This window comes from Centruroides vittatus, unplaced genomic scaffold, assembly GCF_030686945.1.
Source record: "Centruroides vittatus isolate TY-2023 unplaced genomic scaffold, ASM3068694v2 contig_371, whole genome shotgun sequence".
Taxonomy (NCBI): domain Eukaryota; kingdom Metazoa; phylum Arthropoda; class Arachnida; order Scorpiones; family Buthidae; genus Centruroides; species Centruroides vittatus.
This window is the reverse complement of record NW_027122194.1, coordinates 1,268,280-1,293,239: the sequence shown is the minus strand read 5'-3', so window position 1 is coordinate 1,293,239 and position 24,960 is coordinate 1,268,280. Positions and strand designations below refer to the sequence as shown.

Genomic DNA, 24,960 nt, shown 5'->3' with positions numbered 1-24,960 from the left:
TGCTGCTGCTTTGGTATTTTTAAAGACTAGGAATTTTAATATTGTATGTAGAAACTATTTTATTACATTTATACTTCACTTCTATGACTTTGGTAGTTTTTCAGCAAGTGATCTTTTTCCCACATGCTTAATGAGATGATAATCCTGAAATATCAGAGATAATCAATAAAAAATAAGGAATTTCATACACTTAACAGAAAATTTATACTATTAAGTTGAGGCAGTGAGTTGTAAAGAGGGAATATACTGTAATTTAGTCTCTTTCTCAAAAAAAATTATAAACTGTTAATCCTTAATTATGGGAATATAAATTTGATTCAAGTTTTCACTTTTCTTACATTTTTCTAATATAGAAAAAACCAGCAATGATTTGCATAAATTTCCTGGCTGTTATGGAGATTTTAAAAAAAACTTACAAATTTTATTTATTTTAATTAATAATATGTAATTATAAACTTAATTTTATAATTACAGGTAACCCCCGTATAACACGGTAATTCTATAGTACGGATTCACTCTAACACTGTTCGAGAATTGGGAACATCCCCGTATAACACGGTGCTTTTATAACACGGGTTCATTCTAACACGACTTGGGAATTAAATAAAACCCTCATACAACATGAAGTGTAATAAAAACTGTTACTAGTTGATGATACTTATGCTGAGATCATCACATAGGATGAATAATCCTCTGGTAAAATAATAAATTAGCATTTTACCCATGAAAAAAATCTACTATATAAAGCTGAAAAACCAGATTCTATCAATATATGCCAAAAACGGCCACTAGGGGTGCCCCTAGCAAGTATTTAAATTAACAATATAAATTATTTTATATTTTTACAGTACAATATTCAGAATATTATTATTTTTATTTGTAATTTTGTATTTGCCTTTCGACCTGTGAATAATAAATCCGATTTAAAGAAGGATTTAACATGTTTTTTAATTCTTGGAACCTAACCCCACTTTTTGCAATAATTCTTTGTTTCGTATATCATGACAATTTTTTGGAACGTAACTCCCGTGTTATATGAGGGTTACCTGTACTATAAAATGGCAAAAAGCTTAATTTTGAGGGTAGGGATGAGTTTTTATAAAAAAAAAAAAAAAGATTGTAAATGTATAACGATATTTGTTAAGCTCTATCTCTGTCAAGATACAACACACAAGACCACTATCTCTCTCTCTCTCGACTTTTTTAACCACCAAAATTTAATAGCACCAATGTCCCTCATATATAAACCACCATGGCAAATTTTGTTATCTTTATCCCAAGATTAAAAATGAAGCAAAATAATTCATCACACAAAACCTTTGAAACTCCAGTGATACGTGTTTACAGAACAGTAATGTTTTCGACCCCATCCGGGTCTGCGTCAGGCTACGGTTATAAGGAATTCGAATATGTGTGAAATGGAACAAGAAACCAAAACAAATGCAATTCAAAATTTAGAATATCAATTTTTAAGCAAATATCTATTTTTTTAAGTAAAATAGATAAACTCATTCATGGTCATGCTTTATATAAGCATGAGTTGAGAGGATGTATTTGATGGTGTAAATATTCTCATTCAATCCATCTACTTGAATCAATGAATATTTCTGTATGCCAAATTTATTTTAAAAGTAAAATGTTTTGAATATCTAAGAGTGGGACTCAAAAGTCTTACAATAGTGGCATAATAAAGCAGATTGTCTTAAAATTACATTTATGATATATTTTACTGAATTTTGTATTTTATAAACATTATTTTCAAAATTTAAATCATATCTTTATTAATACTGTGTTGCAGTGTAATACAAAACTTGATACATAATTGAAGACCTGACTGTAAGAAATGCACTAGTCCATTTTTTTAGAAATTCTAGTGGTTGCTGGACTTGTGTATTTGTCACTAACCATATCAAAAGTGTGAGAAAAAATGCACAGGTCTTTGTTGTTCCTGCTGTTCTTGTGCAGAAGAAAGCAATTCACCCTTATGCATTTTGTTGTAAAAAAAAAAAAGTCCACCACAATTAATGGACATTGAGAATTACGGACATGTGACAGTGCTCGTAAACAAAAATGGCTGCATCCACAAAGACAACGGAAATAATAGAGTGAGAAAGCAAAAACTCTACTATTTCCGTTGTCTTTGTGGATGCAGCCATTTTTGTTTACGAGGACTGTAACGTGTCTATAATTCTCAATGTCAATTAGTTGTAGTGGTACAGATTATGGGCAGATGATTCTTAAAGTGTTCATCATAGCATCCTTACTAGTAACAGACAAAACCATTTGTTTGTTTGGAGACTTCATTCAGTAAGGATTATCACTCTTAAAGGATTTGTCTAGTCAAATATTGTGTCTTATAAAAAATAAAGTTTTCAAGTATGTAAGGTAGGTATATATATTCTGTTAATATGATATAAGTAGAAGATATTGTTAATATGAATGACTTGGAATCTGCCATCTTGATTTTAAAAATATCCTTTTTAAAATTATAATAAGCTTTTATTATTCATAATTAAAACATATATTTAGAATTTCAAGATTTGATAAAATTAAATCAAAATATCAATTATAAATATGTAATTTATTTAATAATAGAAATGGACAAATTAAAGATATGACATTTAATTTTAACAATATCATCTACTTAGTTTATATTAACTGAAAATAAAGTACCACCCTCATATGATTTTTCAAATTAATTAAAAATACTGTTTTGCTTGCTTTTGCTATTGACCATTACAAAATCAAAATTATTACATTGTATAAAAAAATAAAATTGAATTATTTAGAAAACCCTCTTAGTTATCAAATTTTTTTAAATGCATCAGTTCAAATTAATCTTCAAATTCGATAAACATTCTCTATTTTTAAAATTAATTCTAATTAATAGAATTGTAATTTTGAATGGAGTAAATGCATTTAATGAATAGTTGTTACTGCCTGTTACCGGTGAGGGCACTAGGATCCTAAGACCGACTACCATTGAGTCTATGGGAGTCGGCTATCTGGTCCATAATCTATGGTCAGTATTGTTAAAACACCTGAATGGTTGGTTATTTTCAGATTGCATTGACAGCGATCCATGACCAATTCCAACAAGTAGATGTAATCACAGGTTGATGCATTCAACTTTCATCTTCCAATAGTAACTGTTTATTCTCAACAGCCACACACCCAGAATGCAAAAAATATTTGAGAGGAATGCATGAAACCTACAGCACAAACACTAGGGTTTTGTTTCATAAGCTGGCACCTTTCATCAGAATGCTTCCTGTCTGTTTTCTGCCTTTCATATTTGGGATGATTAAGTACATTAGCAGTGTGGGAAAAGAAAACATGGATCTCTGCCATAACACAGCATATAACTTAAGTTTTTAGTTTCTTTGAAAAATATTTTGATTAATGTTAGTTTAAAAAGTTTATAAGTAATTGTTTACAATAAAATTTTAGATTCTTTATTGAAAAATAACAAGTACAAAAAAATTGGAAAGTCCCATTTGAATATTTAAAGTTACCCCCAGTCCCACCCACAAAGGGTATGGTGTGTTTTATTTTTTATTAATATGTTTAATATGTCGATATACTAAAATTAGAAGTTGTCTAGATGTAGCTAAGACCAAAAAAAAAAAGGCAAGATCAGTTGAGACAGTTAACTACTTTTATAGGAAAGAATAGGATAGCTTTTTACAAAGGGAACAATACATAAGACAATAAAACAATTAAAAGCTTTCCCAGAAAAGGAGGAATGGGAAGGCCACTGTTACTGTTAATAATGAATGTTTCATAAATCATTTTTTAAATATTTCCAAATAAATTTGAATCTCATCCAGGCCACAAACTATCCACATTTGACATACTGCTGTAGAATACAAAGAATGAAGTGTTATCGACATGTGGTTTGTGCCATTTTTTTTTTAAAGCAAATCCTATTGTATTTTTCTTCCCCAATTCCAATAATGAAAGATATTTCATGTATTATGTATTTTACCATCTTACATCGCAGTACTACTAAGGTCTAAATAATCATTACTGTCTCAAAATCAAAGTATATCTGTCAAAAAAATTTTAGTAACATGATTTGTGTATTTGTTGCATTCAGGTTTTCAATTTACATAATTTGTATATGGTATGACCTTAAAAAAAAGGCACTAGTCTGAGATTCTCAGTACTTGCTGAAAACAAAACATTTCTTTTCCTTACATTTCTTAAAACCTCTTGAGATTTATACATATTATATTACAAATAATGATGATACATTCTGTATACAAATAAATTTCAAAATATAATAAAAATGTACAAAAAAATTACTGTACATAATCAATTTTTAAAATGATAACGGATTCTATAATGATTGTTAAACTTCAAAGGAAGATCGTAACCTGTGGCTTTTGCTCCTAAATATGCAGCACCTAGAGCAGACGATTCAGTTAATTGGAGAAGAGTGAATTCCTGAAGTTTTCCATCAAGAGCTGAGTGAAATCCTGAAATTAGTCAAAATTCTAATTTTTAAAAGTTAAGTATTTCAATACTTACATCAATAAATGCAATTAATGCAAAAACAAATTTCATTAAAATATTACATGAAAAAAACATTGAAATTAGGACAGAATTGTGTGTGTAACAAAACAAGGTTAGATAATACTGGACATTTTAAATTGCTAATATTATATAAGTTAATTAGTTTACTTGTAACTGCAGAGAGGTTAAGAGATGTCTGTAATAAATACATGTATACTTCTAGGTAAATTCTAAATATTCAGATTAATCCAGGGGGCAGGGAACTTTTTTAGCCATTACCCCAAAATATATTTGTAAGTCAACATTACCCCCCTCATTTTGAAAAGGAGAAAATCAATACAAATTTAAATTAAACTATTTATTGAATCATTTTACACTGAAAATAATTTTATTTGGTTTGTCTATTATTTATTATCATTTTGGAACACAATTTCATTGAAAACTTTTACTCTGAGTTTTGGAGAAATTCCTTATTACTCCCAATAATTTCATTTTTATCCCAGTTCCCCCGACCGCTGGATTAATCAAATGAGTTGTTATATGGAAGTTTACTCATGACAAAAATGAATATAGTAAAAGTTCCTGACTTATGTAAGCCTGAGTGACAAATTTTTTTTGGTACAATAGTAAAGACTGGAAAATATATTTTTACTAGCAGATGAGCCTGGTGTACAGCAGAGATTAAGATTATTAGATTATTTTGTACTTCTAACCCTTCTGCTATATTATAGTATTTGATTTATATTTACAAAGTTTCTCACAAGTGCCTGATCTAACACATTTTAAAAATTCTTCAAATTGTGTACAATAAAGACCGATAGTTATATAGTTGATCTTACCCTTTTTCAATGGGTGCAAGAATTAGTCTTGGAAGAGGGGGGTCTAATTAGAGAATTTTTAGGCTCTGTGCTTAGAATATAAATTGAGATAGTTGAGTAACATGTATCTTATTATTAACCTATTTCACCAACTTAAGTTAGTAACCCAGGCTTATGTAACTATATTCATTTTTATTATAATCAAATGAATTCTTGCATATGACTTTTATTCAATCTGAATGTATAGGATTTATTTAAAATGAACTCATGGAAGAAGTCCTAGAACATCTCATCTTTGCCATGAGTAGACTTACAAAAGTGGTTTTTTTTTTTCATATTGTTTCTAAAAGTTTCAAGTTGGAATCTATAACTGATTAGGATTATCCTAAATTAGCAAGATTACTTCACAGTAATGGACATATTACTGTGAAGTAATCTTGCTAATTAATGAAAAATTTCCAATTTAAAAGATACAATATCACAGAATTTAAACAATTAATGAAAATTTAATTTTTGGTAGTTATTTTCATTACAGTGGTGCCTCATAGTTTGAATTTAATTAATTCCAGTAGGTCATTCAAACTCTGAAGCAATTTTTTCTATTATAAATAATGGAAAGGTCAATGAATCCATTCCCAGACCCTAAACAATATCCACTTGGATAAACTTAAAACAGCAAATACATGTAATTTAAAGTAAAGTTAACAATCAAATATCCTAATAATAAATTAAAACAAAAAATATGTAAATGGAATTTTTATTTTATTACAGTACTAACTAGTTGCATATTATAGACATTGGAATCTTAAATGTTGCCACAAGATCCACCACATGCATGTCACTTTTATGCTTTGTGGCAAGTTCCTTTTTCATTTCAATCATCGATATTACAATCTTCCTCTTCGATAGTTGATTTCATACACTTCTCAAATGCCATGGTTAATAAGTAATTTATTGGTTATATTGTGTTTAACAGAAAGTTTTTGCATATTAACAGCTGTCATTACTTAACATAGGTATGTGATTTAATTATAACATTCAATTATAAAGAACACAATCTGTGATCTCACATTAGCAATAATGTGAGATCACATTTTGTTGGAATAAGTTTTTCAAATAAAGAAAACAAAGGAATAAGTTTTCAATTTAAATTAACATCAATGTTTTCAGATAAAAAGCATATGCCCAATATGCTTTTTGAGTTTTGAAAAGAAGATAATGCTGTACAAACAATAAAAACAATTTGTAATGTGTATGGGGAAGATGGTACTAACTTAACATTAAAATTTCTTCAATGGTATTTTTTTAAACTAAAAGATACAAAATGTATGGGGTGCCTAAAAGCTGTTGATGAAGAAAAATTACAGGAAGAAATGGTTATATATAGTATTGTGTGATTTTTAACAAAACTCACAAAAAATAAAATGATAAAAAAACAAAAAACTTATGAACATAACACGAGAGCAAGAGACAACTTGGACACACGCACACAACAGATAGCATTTATGCTTCAAGTGCATTTTTCACTGCATGCACAGTTCAAACTTCAAAGCATCATTCAAATTCAGAGTTCGAAGTTAGTCATCTAAACAGCTGATTTTAACAATTGATTGTTTAGATGTAATTACACACAGTTTATTAACAAATTTTAATGTAAATTTTTTCCTCCATATAATAAATATGTGAATGCAAGTAAATGATACAAATACACATTGTCAGAAGATTACAATAGATCTGTCTTTCTCAGTTTATTTATTTTTAATAATTAATTTTATATAAAAGTCAGCAATTTTAGATAAACATGTCAAGATTAATGTAAAAAATATGGACAATTCTAATATAAATCTTATTTGTCCATTTAAAGAAAATTTTTTTTCTGTAAAGATTTTATTTACTTTAGATAAAGTAGGATCTAAATCTACATTCTTTGATAACTCTAACTTTTCATCTAAATTTATACAGAACAAACATTACTAAGAATAAAATTTTCGTCGGGCTGTAAACTACATAGTATTTTAATTTTTTCATCATCAAATCCATCAGTTGTTTTGCATGTGATTGGTATAACATGTTTAAAAAACAAAAAAAATTTAACAAAAGCAACACTAACTCACATTGCAAATAATTTCTTTAAACATTTGCACTTCAGTTTTTTACATAACAAAACTTAATAACCACTCAAAACATTCTAGTAAAGTTATTGAACATGCAAAATGACAGTTATGGGTAAAGACCATATTATGCAGCAACAAAATTTGTATGTGATGAACAGTAAATTACTGCTTGGCTGCACACCCATATTGCTTGCTAATATACTGTACTCCTCTTAAACTAATATATTTTTGATAAAACTTGGATACCATAAGACCAAATCATAGTTTTCATTCAATTAATGAAATATGTATAACTGAGTATTAGAAGTAAATATGAACTAAATCTTCAATATAAAGCAAAATTTTTTTAACATTTTCGACTATTTTTAGCAGCCATTCTCAGTTACACATCCAAATATACGTGTCATAAGCATCAATACAGACATAATTAAAAATGTCTGCTGGATATCAAATATGAATTGAACAAAACTGTAAATTAAATGACTTGTTTCTTAGGAGATGTAAATAAGTATGAATGTATATAAATATACTAAGTAATGCTGTATAGCATGGGATTACTACCTTATCACATTTTTATGGAGCAAATGAATTTTTAAGACCAAAAAAAAAAAAAACACAAAAATAATTAAAAATTCATAACTTTTATACATTTTACAATTGTATATAATATAATTTTTATACAGTGAGATGTCAGTATAACAAAAACCAGTTTAATGAAATTTTCAATATAACAAATTTTATCTTGAATTCTCTATTCAGCTCAATACAAAAATGTTTCAGATAAATTGAAATTTTCATTATAATGCTATTTGTTAAACATGAAATTATTCTTTCATAATGGAAAGAATTTTTATTATAATAATGAAATCTGTAAATGCATAATTATTCATTTTTAGTAAATGATGACTATTATGTCAAACAATCTGACAACACTAATTTTAATCCTTAGTTGTGATTTCATTTTGATAAACTTAAAAGAAATAACTGTAGAGTAATATTATGAGAAAAAAAAAATTTTTTTATTCTGTTTGAAAGAAAACTACAAGATAATGCGCAAAAAGGAATTACATAAAAAGATGTCCCTGATGGTCTTCTGAAATATGTCACAGTAAAGAAGTTTAATTTTTTCAATAAATCCTGTAAACAGAAAATAATGGCTTCAAGCAGAAATAACAACAATTAGAGAAGATTCCAACTAATTGGTACCATTACATTGTTATTTTAGTTGTTTGCTCCTGTTATTTTTGATAATTTTTTATTCTGTATTTAATATAAATTACATTCTAAAAATGTGAAATTTGCTTTTATCTATTAGTATTTATAGGGAACCAATTTATTTAAAAATATGATTTATCCTTGCATTATTTTATTATATTTCAATATAACAAAAATATAAAATTGATTTAGATGTCTAACTATAATTCTAAAATTTTTCTTAAAAAAATTAAAATTCAGAGGACATAGGTGTTTACTTGAAGGTTATTATAGCCTTCAAGTACACTCTTCTTATGTCCTCTTCCCAATGTCCATTGTTTACATGAAAAATATATTAAAATAAATAAATAAATAAATAAAAACAAATTTAATATTTTCACACACATTATTGCTTCTCAAAAAATAGGTTATCTAATGTAATGAATTTCGTTTTTAGTAAAGGAAAGAAAAAGACCAACAACTCAATATTGTATTGTAGATATCATATATAAACTCATGCATGTGCTCTCAACCAAAGTGTTACATAGGAGAAACCAAATGAAAGCTGGAAAAGACATGAAGCAGCTATACATCTAAAGTACAGTACAAGGAATCTCCTTGGTGTCAACATGGTAGTAAATTTAACTGTAAAATTGATAGAAATGATATTAATATTATGTATAAAGAAAATAATGTAATTAGATGTTGCATAAAAGAACACTACAGCATAACGAAACATGTAAACAACATAAATTTAAATACAGGAATGTCGGTTGATGCATGCTGGGATGGCTTTGTAAAGTATAAAGCACTGATGTAAAAACAAGTATCAATATCCAGTGATCAAGCCAAATTGTGCTGGCAAGATGCATTTGAATAAAAAAGGAAAAAAGTAAAATAAAATTTTTTAAGAACAATTTTTAGAATTATAGTTATACATCTAAATCAATTTTATAAATAGATAATCAATCCCATTGCTTAATTTTATTTTGTATTTTAAATAAAAATATTTTGATGGTCCCCATAATTTCAATATACTGACATTTCACTTATAAGATATAAATTAAAAATTATATATACAGTAACATATATACATAATGTGTTGTTCTCAAAAACAAAATCATCCAGTAAATGAATGGAAATAGAATTTTAATCTAAAAGAAAACAAATAATTTAATTAAAGAGAAAATTATAAAATTTTACCTTCTTGTAAAAGTTTCCAACTTTTGAAGACAGAACCAACACACAAAATAGGAAGACCACCTTTCCCTGTTAATAAACTCTAAAAGAAAGAAAAACATTTATATTTATTGTATTATATTGTATGTTTAATAATAATTTAAAGGAATAATGAATTATTTAAACAAAAAGTTACTTGATGGATCTGTGGAAGTACAGCAATGAGATGTTTTCCAAGTGCTTTTCCTGCTTCATTAAATAAAAAGCAACACAAAGGATCTTCATCTTCTGTTGCAACTATTTAATCACAAATAAATTAAATTCAAATTTAATTTTTTTAAAATAATAATAATAATATTTAATATAATTAAAACAACAAAAAAGAATAATTAATTTAAAACTGGTAATGTTTAGATTATTATTGATTAACTAGCTGACCCGGCCACACGTTGTTGTGGCTCAAAATGTATCTATTATAAATGTATAACACTTCCCCCGTGAAGGAAATTTAAAAAAAATCCCTTCTTAGTGTACATTCTCTTGACGTACCTATTAAAACGCAATTAAAAACGCAAAAAACCGCATGCAAAATAGTATAAATAGAAGCCGAGTTCTTCACAGTAAGCCTTAATCCTGTCCCTTTCCCCGCTGGGGAATATCGAAATATCCCTTTTTAGTGTATATTCTGTTGACGTAACTTATTAAAACGCAATTAAAAACGCAAAAAACCGCATGCAAAATAGTATAAATAGAAGCCGAGATCTTCACAGTAAGCCTTAATCCTGTCCCTCTTCCCCCAGTGGGGGGAATTTCGACATGTATATTATATAAAAAACACGTGCGTATTCGAATGCAACGTTGTGTCAAAATTTCAAACGAATCGGTAGGAACAAACGAACGTTATATTTTATTTATATAGATAGATAGAAAATGATCTGGTTTAGTCCGTTCTCACAGAAAAACAATGCCTCACAGAAAAGCAAACTTAGGTCGTCGGAAATTAGCGCCATCTGTTGGACATAAAAACCTTAATCCTAGATGTTATCTTTTATGCCAAATATCCCCTTGGGGGTAGAATTGATCAAAATCCTTTCTTAGCGGATGCCTACGTCATAACATCTACTTGCATGCCAAATTTCAGCCCAATCCGTCTAGTGGTTTGGGCTGTGCGTTGATAGATCACTATGTCAGTCAGTCAGTCACCTTTGAGTTATATATATTTAGATGAATAATTCTGTATGTTTCAATCTTTTAATATAGGATTCTTTTTGAGAATGGATCTTTTAACTTTCCTCATTCTCCTCTCAATGTTCATTAAAATTCATTTCTTTTTAAGAGATCCTCTGCTTTTTCAAAAGATTATCTACTTTTAATTGATACTATTTATTAACACTTAATAACAACATACATATCATCATGCCCATTTCCTAGCAGAAGTGGGTAGAGGCAAGAGGAATCACATGCATCATACACATCTATTTATTAGACTCTTCTGAATACTTCTGTCTTTGTATACCTCCTTTGCTACTTCCATCTTCACATTTACAAATGCTCATTCCCACTTACTTCAACCAGGTGTGGAACTCTCTATATTTGTAAGCAGATACAACTTACAAATGTTTAAGTACATATAAACAGTATCAACTAAAGACAACATCTGCTTTTCAAAAGTTTAAATCAATGTTATGTTAAATTACAGGTTAACCTCCTCACTCATTTTTGTTTGTATTTTGGGAGTAAGAGTCTTTAGGCATTTTTAAAATAAATAACTGAAGATTCTTATAACAGGGAAGTGAAACTAATTTTAAAAACTTAAGTTACAATATTCTCAAGTAAATATCATATTTACTCGTATATAAGATGAGGTTTTTATTCATTTATCACAGCTTCAAATTCCTAGGTCATCCTATATGCGCAAGCAAAAGATTCTTTGCGTTTTTGCAAATAATTTTTGTGAATTGTGTATTCGCATTTTTTATTGAATGCTTACCCTCTTGTATTTAAAAACATAAGTATTTTGTCTGGGTCGTTTAAATTTTTCTTGTATATTGTCAGGAATAAAGATGAATAGCAATAGAAACAGCAAGGCTTTTGAATTGAATTCCAGATTGAAATTCCAAAATCACACGGGAGCCCGATATAAGTTTTAATCCGTTCCCACATGAAAACAGATGATTATTTGGAAATCAGAATTCGGAGAAACTCATAAGTGTAATCGACAGAGAGTGGATTCGACTGTTAAGAATTGGCAAAAAAATATTTCCAATTGTCTGGCTTTACATGAACAAATTATGTTGTTGATTTTACAAGATTTTTCCTTATAGTTTAAAATGCCAGTAATTTTTGTGGGACAATGTATGTATTTATATTCATTTGATATTTTACTTGTAATTAAATGAAGTAAAATTAGAATTGTATTAATAAATCTAATTTTTTTTATTTTGATCTTTAAAGTCACACTTTGTTCTAAATGCGAGGTCATCTTATATGCGAGTAAATACAGTATATTCAAACCTCAATTCAGAGCCAGCATTTGTTTATTTCTGATACTGGCACTAAATCAAATTAAACTCTACAGTAAAGTATCTCAAATTATAAGAATTATATATATAAATAAGATCTACATTCAAGTTAGAATTTAAAAGTGAATTACTAAATGTGTGAAAATCATAATTTAGTAATTCAGATATTGAAGGGTTTTGTATTTAATATTTATGAGGAAAATCCACTCACTAATATTCACATTGACATTTTATGACTGTGGTACTATATAAAGATTTGATTATATTCAAATTTATTTATTAAATATTTAAATAAAATTTTAATTATTTAATTTACCTTTTGCAAGTTTAGCACAAAGACCAGCAAAAAATGTTTTACTAAAATTTACATAACAATGTTCTAAGAGGCCAAATTTATCTTCAACCTAAAAAAGTAATAATAATGTAATTAATTTTAATTCAAAACAGCTCTTTAATACATTATAACAGAAATACAAGCAATTATTTATTGTGACACTGTCAAATGCCAGACTGTAATTTTTAATTAATTTAATTTAAAATATATGCTCTCTAACTCAGTAGTCTTGCCCCCTTACATCACACTTTTCCTATTAGCAATAGAGTTGTGTCAGTCATCTATCTAATCATTTTCAGGGAGAATTTTTTTAATTGAAACCACGTAACTTCCGGTGCAAACCAAAAGTGTATATAGTTAATCATGGCCTGCTGCCCCTAAGCTTTCATCTATCTAACTCCATTCTCAAGATTAAGGAAAGACAGACAGATGTCAGTGGAAATTAACAGGTCTACAATTTTGTCAAATTGCAGACCAATAACTTGATGCAAATAAATAATGTGTTTAGTCTTTCCTAGAATAAGAATAGAGTCAACATTTATTAATCTACTTGCAAGAAGGAAATTCTATTATGAAAGTAAATATATATATAAAACATATATTAGAAAATTATACATTTAAACTATTATAATCTATTTAAAATTTCCTATATTTTTGTGAGAAATTTGAGATGTTGAAAAAAAGGTCACACGATGTCATATGATGTAACATTTGAATTTTCAAAGTTTTTATTCTGTTCTATTTTCTTGCTTACTGCCACCATAATTTTGTCACTTAGCTGTGGCAATGGAATTCAAGATCCTGCACATCAGATCTGCTCTTATTCTGGTAAATAATATGGTTTTCCAAAAAATTATTTTGACAGGTTAATTTGTTGAAGTCTTATCAATTTACAAATTGTAACAACAATAATAGTATAACTTAGAAAAATATAGCAGATCATTATAATTAAACTTCCTTATTCAATACTATTTTGAGCAAATTTTAATAGTAAATTTTGAACAAAATGGTTTTCAAAAAAGGCAGAACACAATTGTATAGGAAAAGTTCCAATTTTGGATATTAGAAAAAAATGAAAATGTAATTTATATCTACTAATATTTTGCTGATATAAAAGGTTATTAGTAATATTAATGTTACTCAGACAATATCTTTTATACAGACTTTTGACGATATACATAAAACCTAAACTCCACAGTTTCCAAGCTTTGTTGATGTTATATTTTACAGACAGCCGCAACAATGTAGAAGTAGAAATATTAATGAATTGAATAAAGAAACTCAAGTTTAAATATTGGAATTGAAGATAAATATCTTAACCTTCAATCTACATTATAACAATCAAAAGTATTACTTATATATGAAAATAACACATTTGTATATGAAAACTATTTACAATTTATGAAAGTTGTTTCTGTTGGAATTTAATTTTTATAATAAAAATAATTATACTATTATGAAGCAAATAATGATGATGATTTTATTGACAACCAAACAAATTTATTTAATAAATTTAAAAAAAACAAAAGAACAACTTATTAAAATGCAAAGAGAACTCAAAAGTAACTAGTCGTACATATTGAATATTTGAACTTCAGAAAAACATCAAATAAAGATTGTTATCTGATTTGAGCTGGAATGACATCAGACAGCCAAAGCTAAGTTGCCAGCCTACTATTCTGGGAGACCCAGAATCAAATCCTGGAATTTTTAGGTGACTGGTTTGTCCCAGATATGTTGAACCCTATCCCTCATCACTTGATTGCCTTATTATGGTCTGGCAAAAAGCTTCTCTTGATACTCACAGAGCAGAAAGAGTAAAAAAAAAAAAGACCCAGAATGGAATGATTCTACAAATGCTACTTCCATTTGAATAGTTTCTTAAAACATCAGCTTGGCCCTCTCCCATTAGATGACAACCTGGCCAATAAAGAAAAATCCACATTTTGGTCTTTCACCTCCTTAGCATGGTACCATTGGAAACATTAGGGCATTTTATGGTCAATATGGGGGAATTGAGGTATTTGTGGCTTTATCTGGATAATTTGCACTATCTTCTGAAAGATATGATGTCTTCCAGCAGGAGCAATGGGGTCAATTTCATAATTTATGTCAGTATACTTTGTAAAATCTGAAGTCTCACATCATGTCTTGGTCTTCATTTGGACATGTAAATCTATGTTAAGTCACCTGGTTGATATAATATTCACAACGTCAGTGACGGAAAGTATCATAATGTTTCTAGTCATATACTTGAGCTATTAATGTATACACTTGGGCTAAGTTGCAAGACTCATCAACTGATTTTACACAGATGCAGAACAATTTTCTGATGTGTCTTGTATTCAAAGTAAAGTATCTGCAGTAGCTGTAATATGATACCTATGAAGTAGGAATAACTCATAGTGTCCTTTTGAGAGTTTTTGTAAGTGAACATCACTAAGAGCAAAGATTTCATTCCACTGAGGTCTCCTGGTGAAGTCTCTCATCATGCATTCTTTCTTTCAATAGGCTCCAAAGGTGATGCAGAAAATATTGTAGAATGTTATCCAGTCACCCAAATTTGGCTCTTGTTGTATGCAAACTAGTGATGTAACGAATAGTATATTCGGCCAGGAGCATGGCCAAATGGCCGAATATTCGGCGAAACTATTCGGCTTGATTAACGCACATATAAAAATTAGCACGCAAACCTCATTATGCAAAGATCGCACACCCTGCTCTCTATTGGCCCGATGTCACTACGATTTTTTCTTCCAGTAGGTCTAAATTATTTAAATTAATTAATTAAATTATAATTATTAAAGTTAATATGAGATGGAGCCTAACGTTTACCTCTAGTGCCAAATTGGTTTATAATTTATGTAATAGCTGTAAATAGCCCGATATGATTCGGCAGTTGTTGGTATTTAGATGTAAGTTTTAACTTAAAAAGATCGATTGTAAATAAAATAACTTCTAACTCTTTAATTAAGCAGTAAAATTTTATTTTTACAACGTATTTGTAGACTGAATAGTACCCTAAGGATATATACTTTAGTGGGGACATATGGTCTAGTTTCTCCCCAGATGTGAAACAGTTCAAATATATTATTAGGTGGTTTCTATTTGTGAAGTTTTGTGAAATTTTGTTGCTATTGTTTTTGTCAATATTTTTAAAATTAACATGATTTCAAATGTTATCTTTTGCATATAATGAGAAATTCTCATTCTTTACTTTATATATAAAATAAATTATATAGTAGTTACCCATCTTCTAGAAATAAATAATTATTTCATTAAATATGATAAGTTTCAATAAAATGTTTCGTAAATCATTTTAAAATATCGTAAAAAATATTAAAATATACAAGAATACGAATATAACATAATTATTTCCAAAATATGTACAAATATAACATAATTAACTAAACAATAACACTAATGCCTGATACATTCTAACCTACATGCCATCAATGCCATAAGATATCAGGCTAGATAAAGGCTATATTATTATTTTAATTACAAAATAATTTACTAGAGTTAGACGTTATTTCTTATTAACTTTAATAATTATAATTTAATGTTTAGCATTAATAAAAGTTTCCAAAATGATTAATTTACTGTGTTTTTGTTATTTCTTACTCCTGTTTTTAGGTATTCGGCCAAATAGTGATTAAATATTCGGTATTCGGCTGAATAGTGATTTAAATATTCGGTATTTGGCCGAATAGCGAAAAATAGGTCGAATAGGCCAAATACTGGGTAGTAACCGAATATTCGTTACATCACTAATGCAAACTCATATCAAGTGGTTTCCTCTAGGAAAAAACAGACATTGCCTTGCTTTATCTTATCATTCCACTTGTTCTCTTAGATAACTATCTCACGTTCTACTAACCAACAATGAGCACCTTTGTTTCTCTCAACAACAAAAGACTGAGAATTCTTGACAGCATTATGAAACATATATGATAACTGGTGAGTTAAATAGTCAATGTCAGGATCCAAGCTTTGTTCACTAGCAATATTTCCAGATTTGAAAGCCATGTTAGAGATGTTTAAACTGAGCTGGTGTCGTTAGAAAGTTAATGACATTCAACACTGAATCCAATCTTTGTAAAGAATGACAGCTTCATGTTAGACTTACAGTGATGATTCTCTTCTGATACTCATGTAGTAACTGGTTCTTCCACCAAATGAAAAAATATCCACTTTGTGGCAATATATTAATCAAATTCTAGTAATTTTCATTTTTATATTATCAATAGTTTAGAATAAAAACAAATAAATAAACATAATATTTTTATTAAATATATAATTTAATTCCAAAGATTGTAAAACTTTAGTCCTAAGAAGGAAGTTTGACTGAAGCATTACTATCACATACAAATTGGTTACAACATTTTATCATATTTAAAAGTAGAAGTGTAATTATTAATACTTGTCCTTTTTTTATTCTACTTACATTTTGATTTAAAAATTCAAATATTTTCAATTATGTGTTTGATGTTTCTTAGAATTTAAACTTTTGAATGTAAATTCAGAAATTTGTTAAACATATATTTGCAGAAAGAAAGAAGTCTGAATACATGATAGAGTACCCCTAGAAACATCTGTAATTTAAGATTCACTTTGATTATTCATGATATAAAAAAAATCTTGCACTGTATATATCAGATATTCCTTTGTATTGGTTAACTATTAGTATTATAATTATTATGTTGATGCCATGTGTTTGTAAGCTGATGAGGGGTCCTTGTACCAGAAATACATCCTTACCTAAATTTGAAATGTGATTATTAAAGACTAACTTTTTTGTAAAAGATCTGGTCATTCTTTCTGTTGGCCTTGGTGTGATAAGCCCTCCAAATTGTTAAATCCTATTTATTGGGTTATCTAACTCTATCTAAAAAAAATCTTGTCAATGTATGCTTTATAAAAGCTTTTAATTTTTGCTTTAAAAAATTTTTAAAGCAAAAATTAAAAGCTTACCAAAATTCAAGATTTGCAATACAGTCAAACCTGTTTTTGTGCGGGGGATAGGGACCGCATAAAAGAAAATGCATTAAAAAAAATCACGGGAAACTTCACAAGTGGCTATAAAAAATAGTTTTCACAACACAATTAAAAAAATATTTTTTTTATGCTGTGAATAGGGACCGCATAAAAAAAGTCTCACATAGAAAATAACTCAAAACTGTACGAAATAACTAGGAATTGCTTTTTTAACTCCTTGGGCCTTTTTCTGCAACACCTAATGGGGGAAAAAATCCTCTAAAAATTTTAATTTTTATATTAATTAATTATTTCCACTTAAATACCAATCTAACATTAAAAAGTTAAAAATAATCGTTAAATAATGATTTTATTTGATAAATATAGCTGCAGGAAGTGTTATTTCATTTAACAAGGCGTGAGATTTCACACCTGCAGTCTAAAACTGGAGGGGAGCTAACTTACCACATCTGTTCAAATATAACATAATATTTATGGTTTTTATGCTATTAAAATAAGAGGGGACCGAAATCAACCTATGAGAAAAAAATTTTTCCGAATAAAAAATGAAAAAACCTGCTGATGTCATAGAAAACAACCAATAGAGTTTTTAAAAATTTTACAGGAGTCCATTATGTTCCAATTTGATTGAAATTTTCATATACCGCACAAAAAAAATCGCACAGAAAAAGACCTCACAAAAACAGGTTTGACTGTATATGGTACAGAGGAACTTTTAACTGATATTAAAAAAATAACAATACAAGACACCTTTAGAATAGCCAGTTTAGATATTACCAATATGTACCCCTCAATGGTATGGGATATTGTGGAAAAGAAACTAAAAAAACTTAATGTAAAACAAGAAATAATAGACCTAATAAACTTTTTGTATAGCAGTAACTATTTTGAAATGGAAGGTGAACACTACACTCAAAATGACGGGATTAGTATGGGCTCAGTGGTAGGACCAAAATTGGCGGAGATAGTGATGATCGATATAGATGAGAAGATAAGCAAAATACAGGGGATAAAATTTTACAGGTGTTACGTTGATGATATTTTAATAATATACAATGAATGTGAAACTAAGATCAATAATATAGAAGTAATCATAAACAGCATAAATGAAAAAATACAGTTTACAGAAGAAGAAGAGAATAAAGCCAATACGAGTATAAATTATTTATACGTTACAATACAAAGAAATAACAACAACGTGGAATTTAAACCCTACAAAAAGCAGTGCTCTATAGATGTAACAATTAGATATGACTCTAACATTCCTTTATATATAAAACATAACATCTTTAAAATGGAATATATAAAAATCATGACTAGAACTAGTAACTTTACAGATACAAATGTCTATATAAAAGAACTAAAAAAGAAATTTGTTCTCAATGGTTATCCTAATAGTTTAATTGATCGCTGGGAAAACAAGATAAATAGTAAAATGAATAGCAAAAAATAAAAAATGATAAATATGGACATAAAATACATCAGTTTTTCATATATAAAAGGATTATATGAAGACATCAACAAAGATTTACAAAAAATAAACGTAAAACTAGCTCCGAAATATGAAAAACTAGAAAATAGATTAAGACTCATAAAATCTAATAAAAAAGCAGACAATAAAAACAAGAAACAAAGAACGTTGTGTATAAGATACCATGTACCTGTAATATAGTTAATTTCTATATAAGAGAAACTAAATGCAAACTAAGCATACGATTAAAGGAACACATTGCAGACCTCAGATATCACAGACTAAACTCTGTTTTTCACGACCATTGTTTATTAAACAACTAATATGGATAAAAATAATGTTCAAATTTTATACAAAGAAAAGAACATGTATAATAGAAAATTCAAGGAAAGTGTTTCAATTTTAATAGCCAAAAACTGTATCAATAAAAATCTAAGTGTAAAAATAAATGAAAACTGGCTGAAAATATTATAAACCATGCAGTATATATTAATGTCGATTCTAATTGTCTGTAAAAGTTATACTGTTGTTATCACTCATAATATCTCTGTAATATGCAAATCAGTACTAAACTGCAGTGCAGTAAGTGATGCAGATACAGTCATAAGACAATAATGTAAAGGAGTTCAAGTGCCTCTGAAAAATCACTCATTTTCTGAAATATACATGTAATTGCATCTATACTTCCTAGATATTGTAATAGTTGGATATTGTGAAATAAGCAAACAATTAGATATAGCAGGTAAACGGCTATTTTACTTCCAATTTTTAAAAGAATTTTCTATTGTATACAGTTTGTATTTTTACACACTGTTCTTTTTATACTAATCAGATTTTAATGTAAGGGGAACTACTTCACTTATTGTAAAAATAAGTTGTATGTGTTGATTAGGTAAAAACCTTGTATGCATAACAGATTGAACATGGTTATGGTAAGAACTATACCCTGTTTTAATTCAGTTTTGTTAGATATTTAGTGTAATATTTTAAATATTGTATCATTTAGTTGACTGATGAGGTGCTTTATGCCCAAAACGTGCAAATGGCACGTATCAACTAAATGGAGATGGAAATAAAGCCAAGTGTTTACTTTAAAATTCAATCTTGAGTTTGTAGTCCAATCTTTTTAATCATAAAAACTTACAAACTTGGAACCATGATACATTGTCAAAAGAGAAATAACTGCCAAAAACCAAAAATGTTTATTGTCCTTTAATTTTTAAAATTTATACTAAAGACAAAAATAAAAAAAATCATTATAAAATTCAATTTTTAAATATGATATATTTAACAATCAAAATTATTTATAAAAGGATTACCTGAAAATGATCCAATACAATTCTTTTCACAACAGATATATCATATGATGAAGGGTTAAAATTATCTTCAGTATCAAATATAGTTTTAACTGCTTTCTGTGAAATCCAAAATCCTATATGTAAATTTAAAAATAAAATTAATTATAATTTAATAATAATTGATAAAACCTAAACATAGTCTGTAAATTCTGATTATTTGGTTTACAGGCATACTTTTGAACATAATGCATTCTTAAAAAACACTATGACACTAGCTCAGTTAAAATTGTGTGAAATTCCATCTGTTATGAGATGTTATTAAAAAATAACTTTTGCATTATTAATTATTATAAAAATGCAAAAAAGGCTTAATTTTGAGAGTAGGGGAAAGTGTTATAAAAAAAAACAAATAAAACAGCAAGGCCGTATTTGGGACAAGACTATGTCTCAGAGACTCACTACTAAGCAGGATCACTTCGACGCTCATGGCGGGTCTCGTTCTCATTTTCCAATCAACTTTGGTATCACTGGTTTTGAGCACAATCATTCAAACTTTGCTGGCCACAGCCACAACCACAAGGTCTTCCACAATGCATTTTCATTGAAATTAACCTATCGAATGTTGAAATTTCTCTCCGTTGCATGACGCCCCAGTTGAATTTTTGTCAATGCGAAAATTTCCCGTTTTTGAAAAAAATAATGGTGGCTATTGTATCGTTTGCAATTATTTTTTATTTTGCACAAACGAAATATATATATTAATAAATGTAAAAAGAAAAAAATAATTCTATTTCAGAAGTTAGTTTTAATATAAAATTATAATGATGTGCCATCTAGTTTCAAAAAGTTCCGATGATGAAACAAGATAACTTATCTTCGGTCAATCAGTCAAGGTTAGCATGTGGCAACCAGAAATATGTGGGGAATAACATGGGACAGGTAAGTGGGTTTTTTCAAAGATTCGTTTGTCAAAATTCGATTTAGCAACATTCGCTTTTCGAACTTTTCAACGTATGTGTTTGACAAAATTCTATTTCACAATATTCATATTTCCAACTTACCAACCAGCAACGAATGCACAAATCTCGCATTACTGCCTGTTTGTAGAGTGTCGCCATTCTGTATTTTATTGTGTTTCAGTTCTCGGTCCCCTGACTACCTACAAATCTGGTTTTTTTTATGCATGCATGATTTGGACACCTATGCCAAATTTCAACTCCTGACATAAATTTCCTTCATACCTCTAAGCTGGTAAGATAGCAGGACATACAATTTTATAAACAAGACAGTCTTGTCAAAAAGTGTAAATGTTAATAACTAATAAAATCTTCATTAAGTCCTATCCTCTTGAGATACATGACTCCCTAAATCTCCCCTCCCTCTTGGCCTTACCCACCAAAATTTAATAGCATCAATGTCCTTATACAAGTTACCATGCCAAATTTCATTGTTAATCTTTACCCTATCATGAGATATTAAATAAAATAGATTCCAATGCAAACACATCCACAGAATCTTTTTCCTTTTTTTTTTTTATTTTTTGGAGATTTGAAAAAATCCAGAGTTACATTTGCCACAATTACAATACTTTCCTACGTTATATACATTATAGCCAGGACAGTAAAATTTATAGAAAAGTCAAACAATAGAGTTGCATGTTATAAAGGGAATTAATAATATTACTAGACAACTTATAAAATCTATTATTAAAGTAAACAAAATTTTAATGATTTACACTAAATATGTAATAAAGCAAAAACATTATTTAAACATTAAAACAATCTTTAAACAGAAAATAGACAACAAAAATTAATTTTCACAAATGAGTTTTATAGCATCAAAATGAAAAATATCTGAAAATGCCACCACATGATAATACAAAAAGTTTTGTTTGCTGAACAAAAATGTATAAAAATGTAATTTAGTGTACAAAAATAATGAAGTAAAGGTATCAAAATATCATATACAAAACAGTAAGTTGTCTGAAAGTCAAGAATTGCCTGTATATTGGATTAAAATCTGTATCTGTCATATTTTTTTAATATTAATAATATAAATATAAAAATAAATTTATATTATAGATATATGAGTATTGCATTAAAACAGAAATAAGAAAACAAAACCAATTCAATAACAAGCTTCTTGCATTTTATTTCTTAGAGCTCTTGATTTGAAATGTGATTTTCTAAATTAGTCTTGTACTGATTGATGATATAATAAGCCTAGCAACAAAAAAAAGCCAATATAGCACTTATAAATATAAAAACAAAACCAATAAAATTAATGATAAAAAAATAATACAATAACAAAAAAGAAAAAAAACATAAATTTTAAGTGGCATCTGAAATAATGTTTAAGGCAGTTGTAATAACTGTAATACACTATATAAGACATTTCACAAAGATCTTTTATATAAAAAATATTTTTTATATAAAGCTGTTTGTACAATGTAATAGGTCATTTTTATAAAAGATAACAGACAGCTATTATTTTTTATCAGAGATTTGAAAATTTAAAAACAAGATGCAGAAAGCAAGTTTGTTTGCAGGTTTCCTCAATAAATTGTTGATTTCTGAATAAGAAAAATATACATGAAATGGTGTGAAATAGTTAGCATCTAGACCAGCGTTTCTCAAAGTAGGCAATAACACCCCCTTGTGGGCGCTGAGTAAATCTAGGGGGTGCTGGAGGCGGGGTACTGAACGGTGACCAAAGGCAAAAGTTAGGATCACTGACAGCCGTTCCCTTTCCTCTGTTAAACTGATAAGAGTTAACATTGCGTTTAATGGTTCCCAGATGTTGAGAACAACATACGGTAAAGGAACAAAGTGTGAGATTCATAGAAAAGTTTTCCTAAGAATATTTCCAATCCTTTCTCATACAAGAGAAAATGGGTTAGGGGCATTGGGTATAACTTCATGGAACAAAGGTTGGGGAATCACTGATCTAGACAATGAAAACAGAAATAAAAGACAAGTGTAAAAAAAACTGCTAATGCAATTAAAACCATCAATGATAGATGTGAAGAAAATGAGTAAGTTTAAAAGCTAATATTTGTTGAAAAAATGAAAGAAAGTACAGACAACTTCATTTATTTACTTCATAGAAGGTACAGTACATTACAACTACATATAATACAGAACATGTTTATAGAAATGAAATAAATATCTGTACATATATTTATCAGTATTTATTACTTTTAAGATTAAATGACTAAAAAGAAAAGTTATAATTTGACTGTTACATCTTGCCTTCAATCAGCACAGAAAATGAAGACACATTGCATTGTGCAACAACTAACAAGAAAAAACTACGGGTATGTTACTTCAAGCATCAAATACTACAGTGGAAATGTCAAACATTCAAAAAGAAAGGCAAAAAACTCAACAGACACAAGATTCAACTATTAGTTTTAGAGAAGTTATAATGTCTAAATTATGCAACATCCATAGTGCAAGATATGATCTTATATTATGACAAGCTAAGAGGAAAGTACAAAAAGTATTTTCCTTTTAAAGTTTTGCTGTACAATTAGAATATGATGAGCTATGCAAAGACTGCAAGTCATTCTTTAGCATCATCAACAGCCCAACCTGGTCAATTGTAGATTTTGAAAAGTAATTTAGATCATATTTGTTCAACTTTCTTTCCTTAAGAAAGGAATGTTAATTCATTACATACAGTTAATAACTTCATATATATAGCTAATAAAACAAGTGACAATTGTGCATATGAGTTTAATTTTCATTAAGGAACAATTGTATTTACAACATCATTTAATAATTTTAAAACCAGTTTGGTATTGTTATTTATAGTAAATGAGAAATGACAAATTATTATGTGTGTCTATATTTTATCTACAAAAACTCATCTTTCATCAAATGGTAAATAGCCTCATGTTTCTGGGTTTGGATGCATTGAATAGTAAATTGCAAAATTGAATAACTTTCTTCTGTTTCCAGAAATTAAAGTGTAAATATAGGGTTCTCATCCATGCTGACTTAATTTCTTAAATGTATATTCTGCCTTTAAATAAAGAGTGATAACTTCAAAGCTACGAACTTAAAGATATCTTCATCCATTCTCAAGTAGTTCTTGTAGCTCTTCATATCTTTAAAAGTTTGCATTGCAATTCTCAAAGCAAGTAATAATGGATCCCTCTCTAGTCATGTTTTGCAAACATTAATCTTACCCTGACACATCTTTTTGTTCTCTTTTTAAACATACTGTTACAGCTTCACTGATTACCACAGCACAAGCATACATACATTTATCATCCATTTTTATTGAACTATGATAAAACAAGTCTTAACAAGTTTATGCTCACACCAGTTAATTATAAATATAGCATTCTGTTTATGAATAATAACCACTTTCCAGGAACTTTATGAAAGCCCTTGTACAAAAATTCAGGCATTAAGCATGTTTTAAAATTCCATATATTTTGTTTAAAAAATTATAAAGTATTGTTTGAAAAGTGTTTGTAGTTGCATAATTTGTTTTTATGATTTTTG

The 24,960-nt window shown here is 28.2% G+C and overlaps 1 protein-coding gene across 1 annotated transcript in view; it reads right to left on the bottom strand.

The window, feature by feature from the left end:
- Nucleotides 1-3,439: 3,439 nt before the first annotated feature.
- Nucleotides 3,440-24,960, bottom strand: part of LOC136975389 (N-acetyl-D-glucosamine kinase-like) — a 33,943-nt gene continuing 12,422 nt past the window's right edge. The window contains exons 6-10 of the mRNA XM_067270431.1: nt 20,468-20,580; nt 12,662-12,749; nt 10,020-10,120; nt 9,848-9,926; nt 3,440-4,481 (exon numbers count right to left, since the gene is read on the bottom strand). Coding sequence (XP_067126532.1) covers nt 4,318-4,481; nt 9,848-9,926; nt 10,020-10,120; nt 12,662-12,749; nt 20,468-20,580 — 545 coding nt within the window. The 3' untranslated portion in view covers nt 3,440-4,317. The remainder of the gene's footprint in view (nt 4,482-9,847; nt 9,927-10,019; nt 10,121-12,661; nt 12,750-20,467; nt 20,581-24,960) is intronic.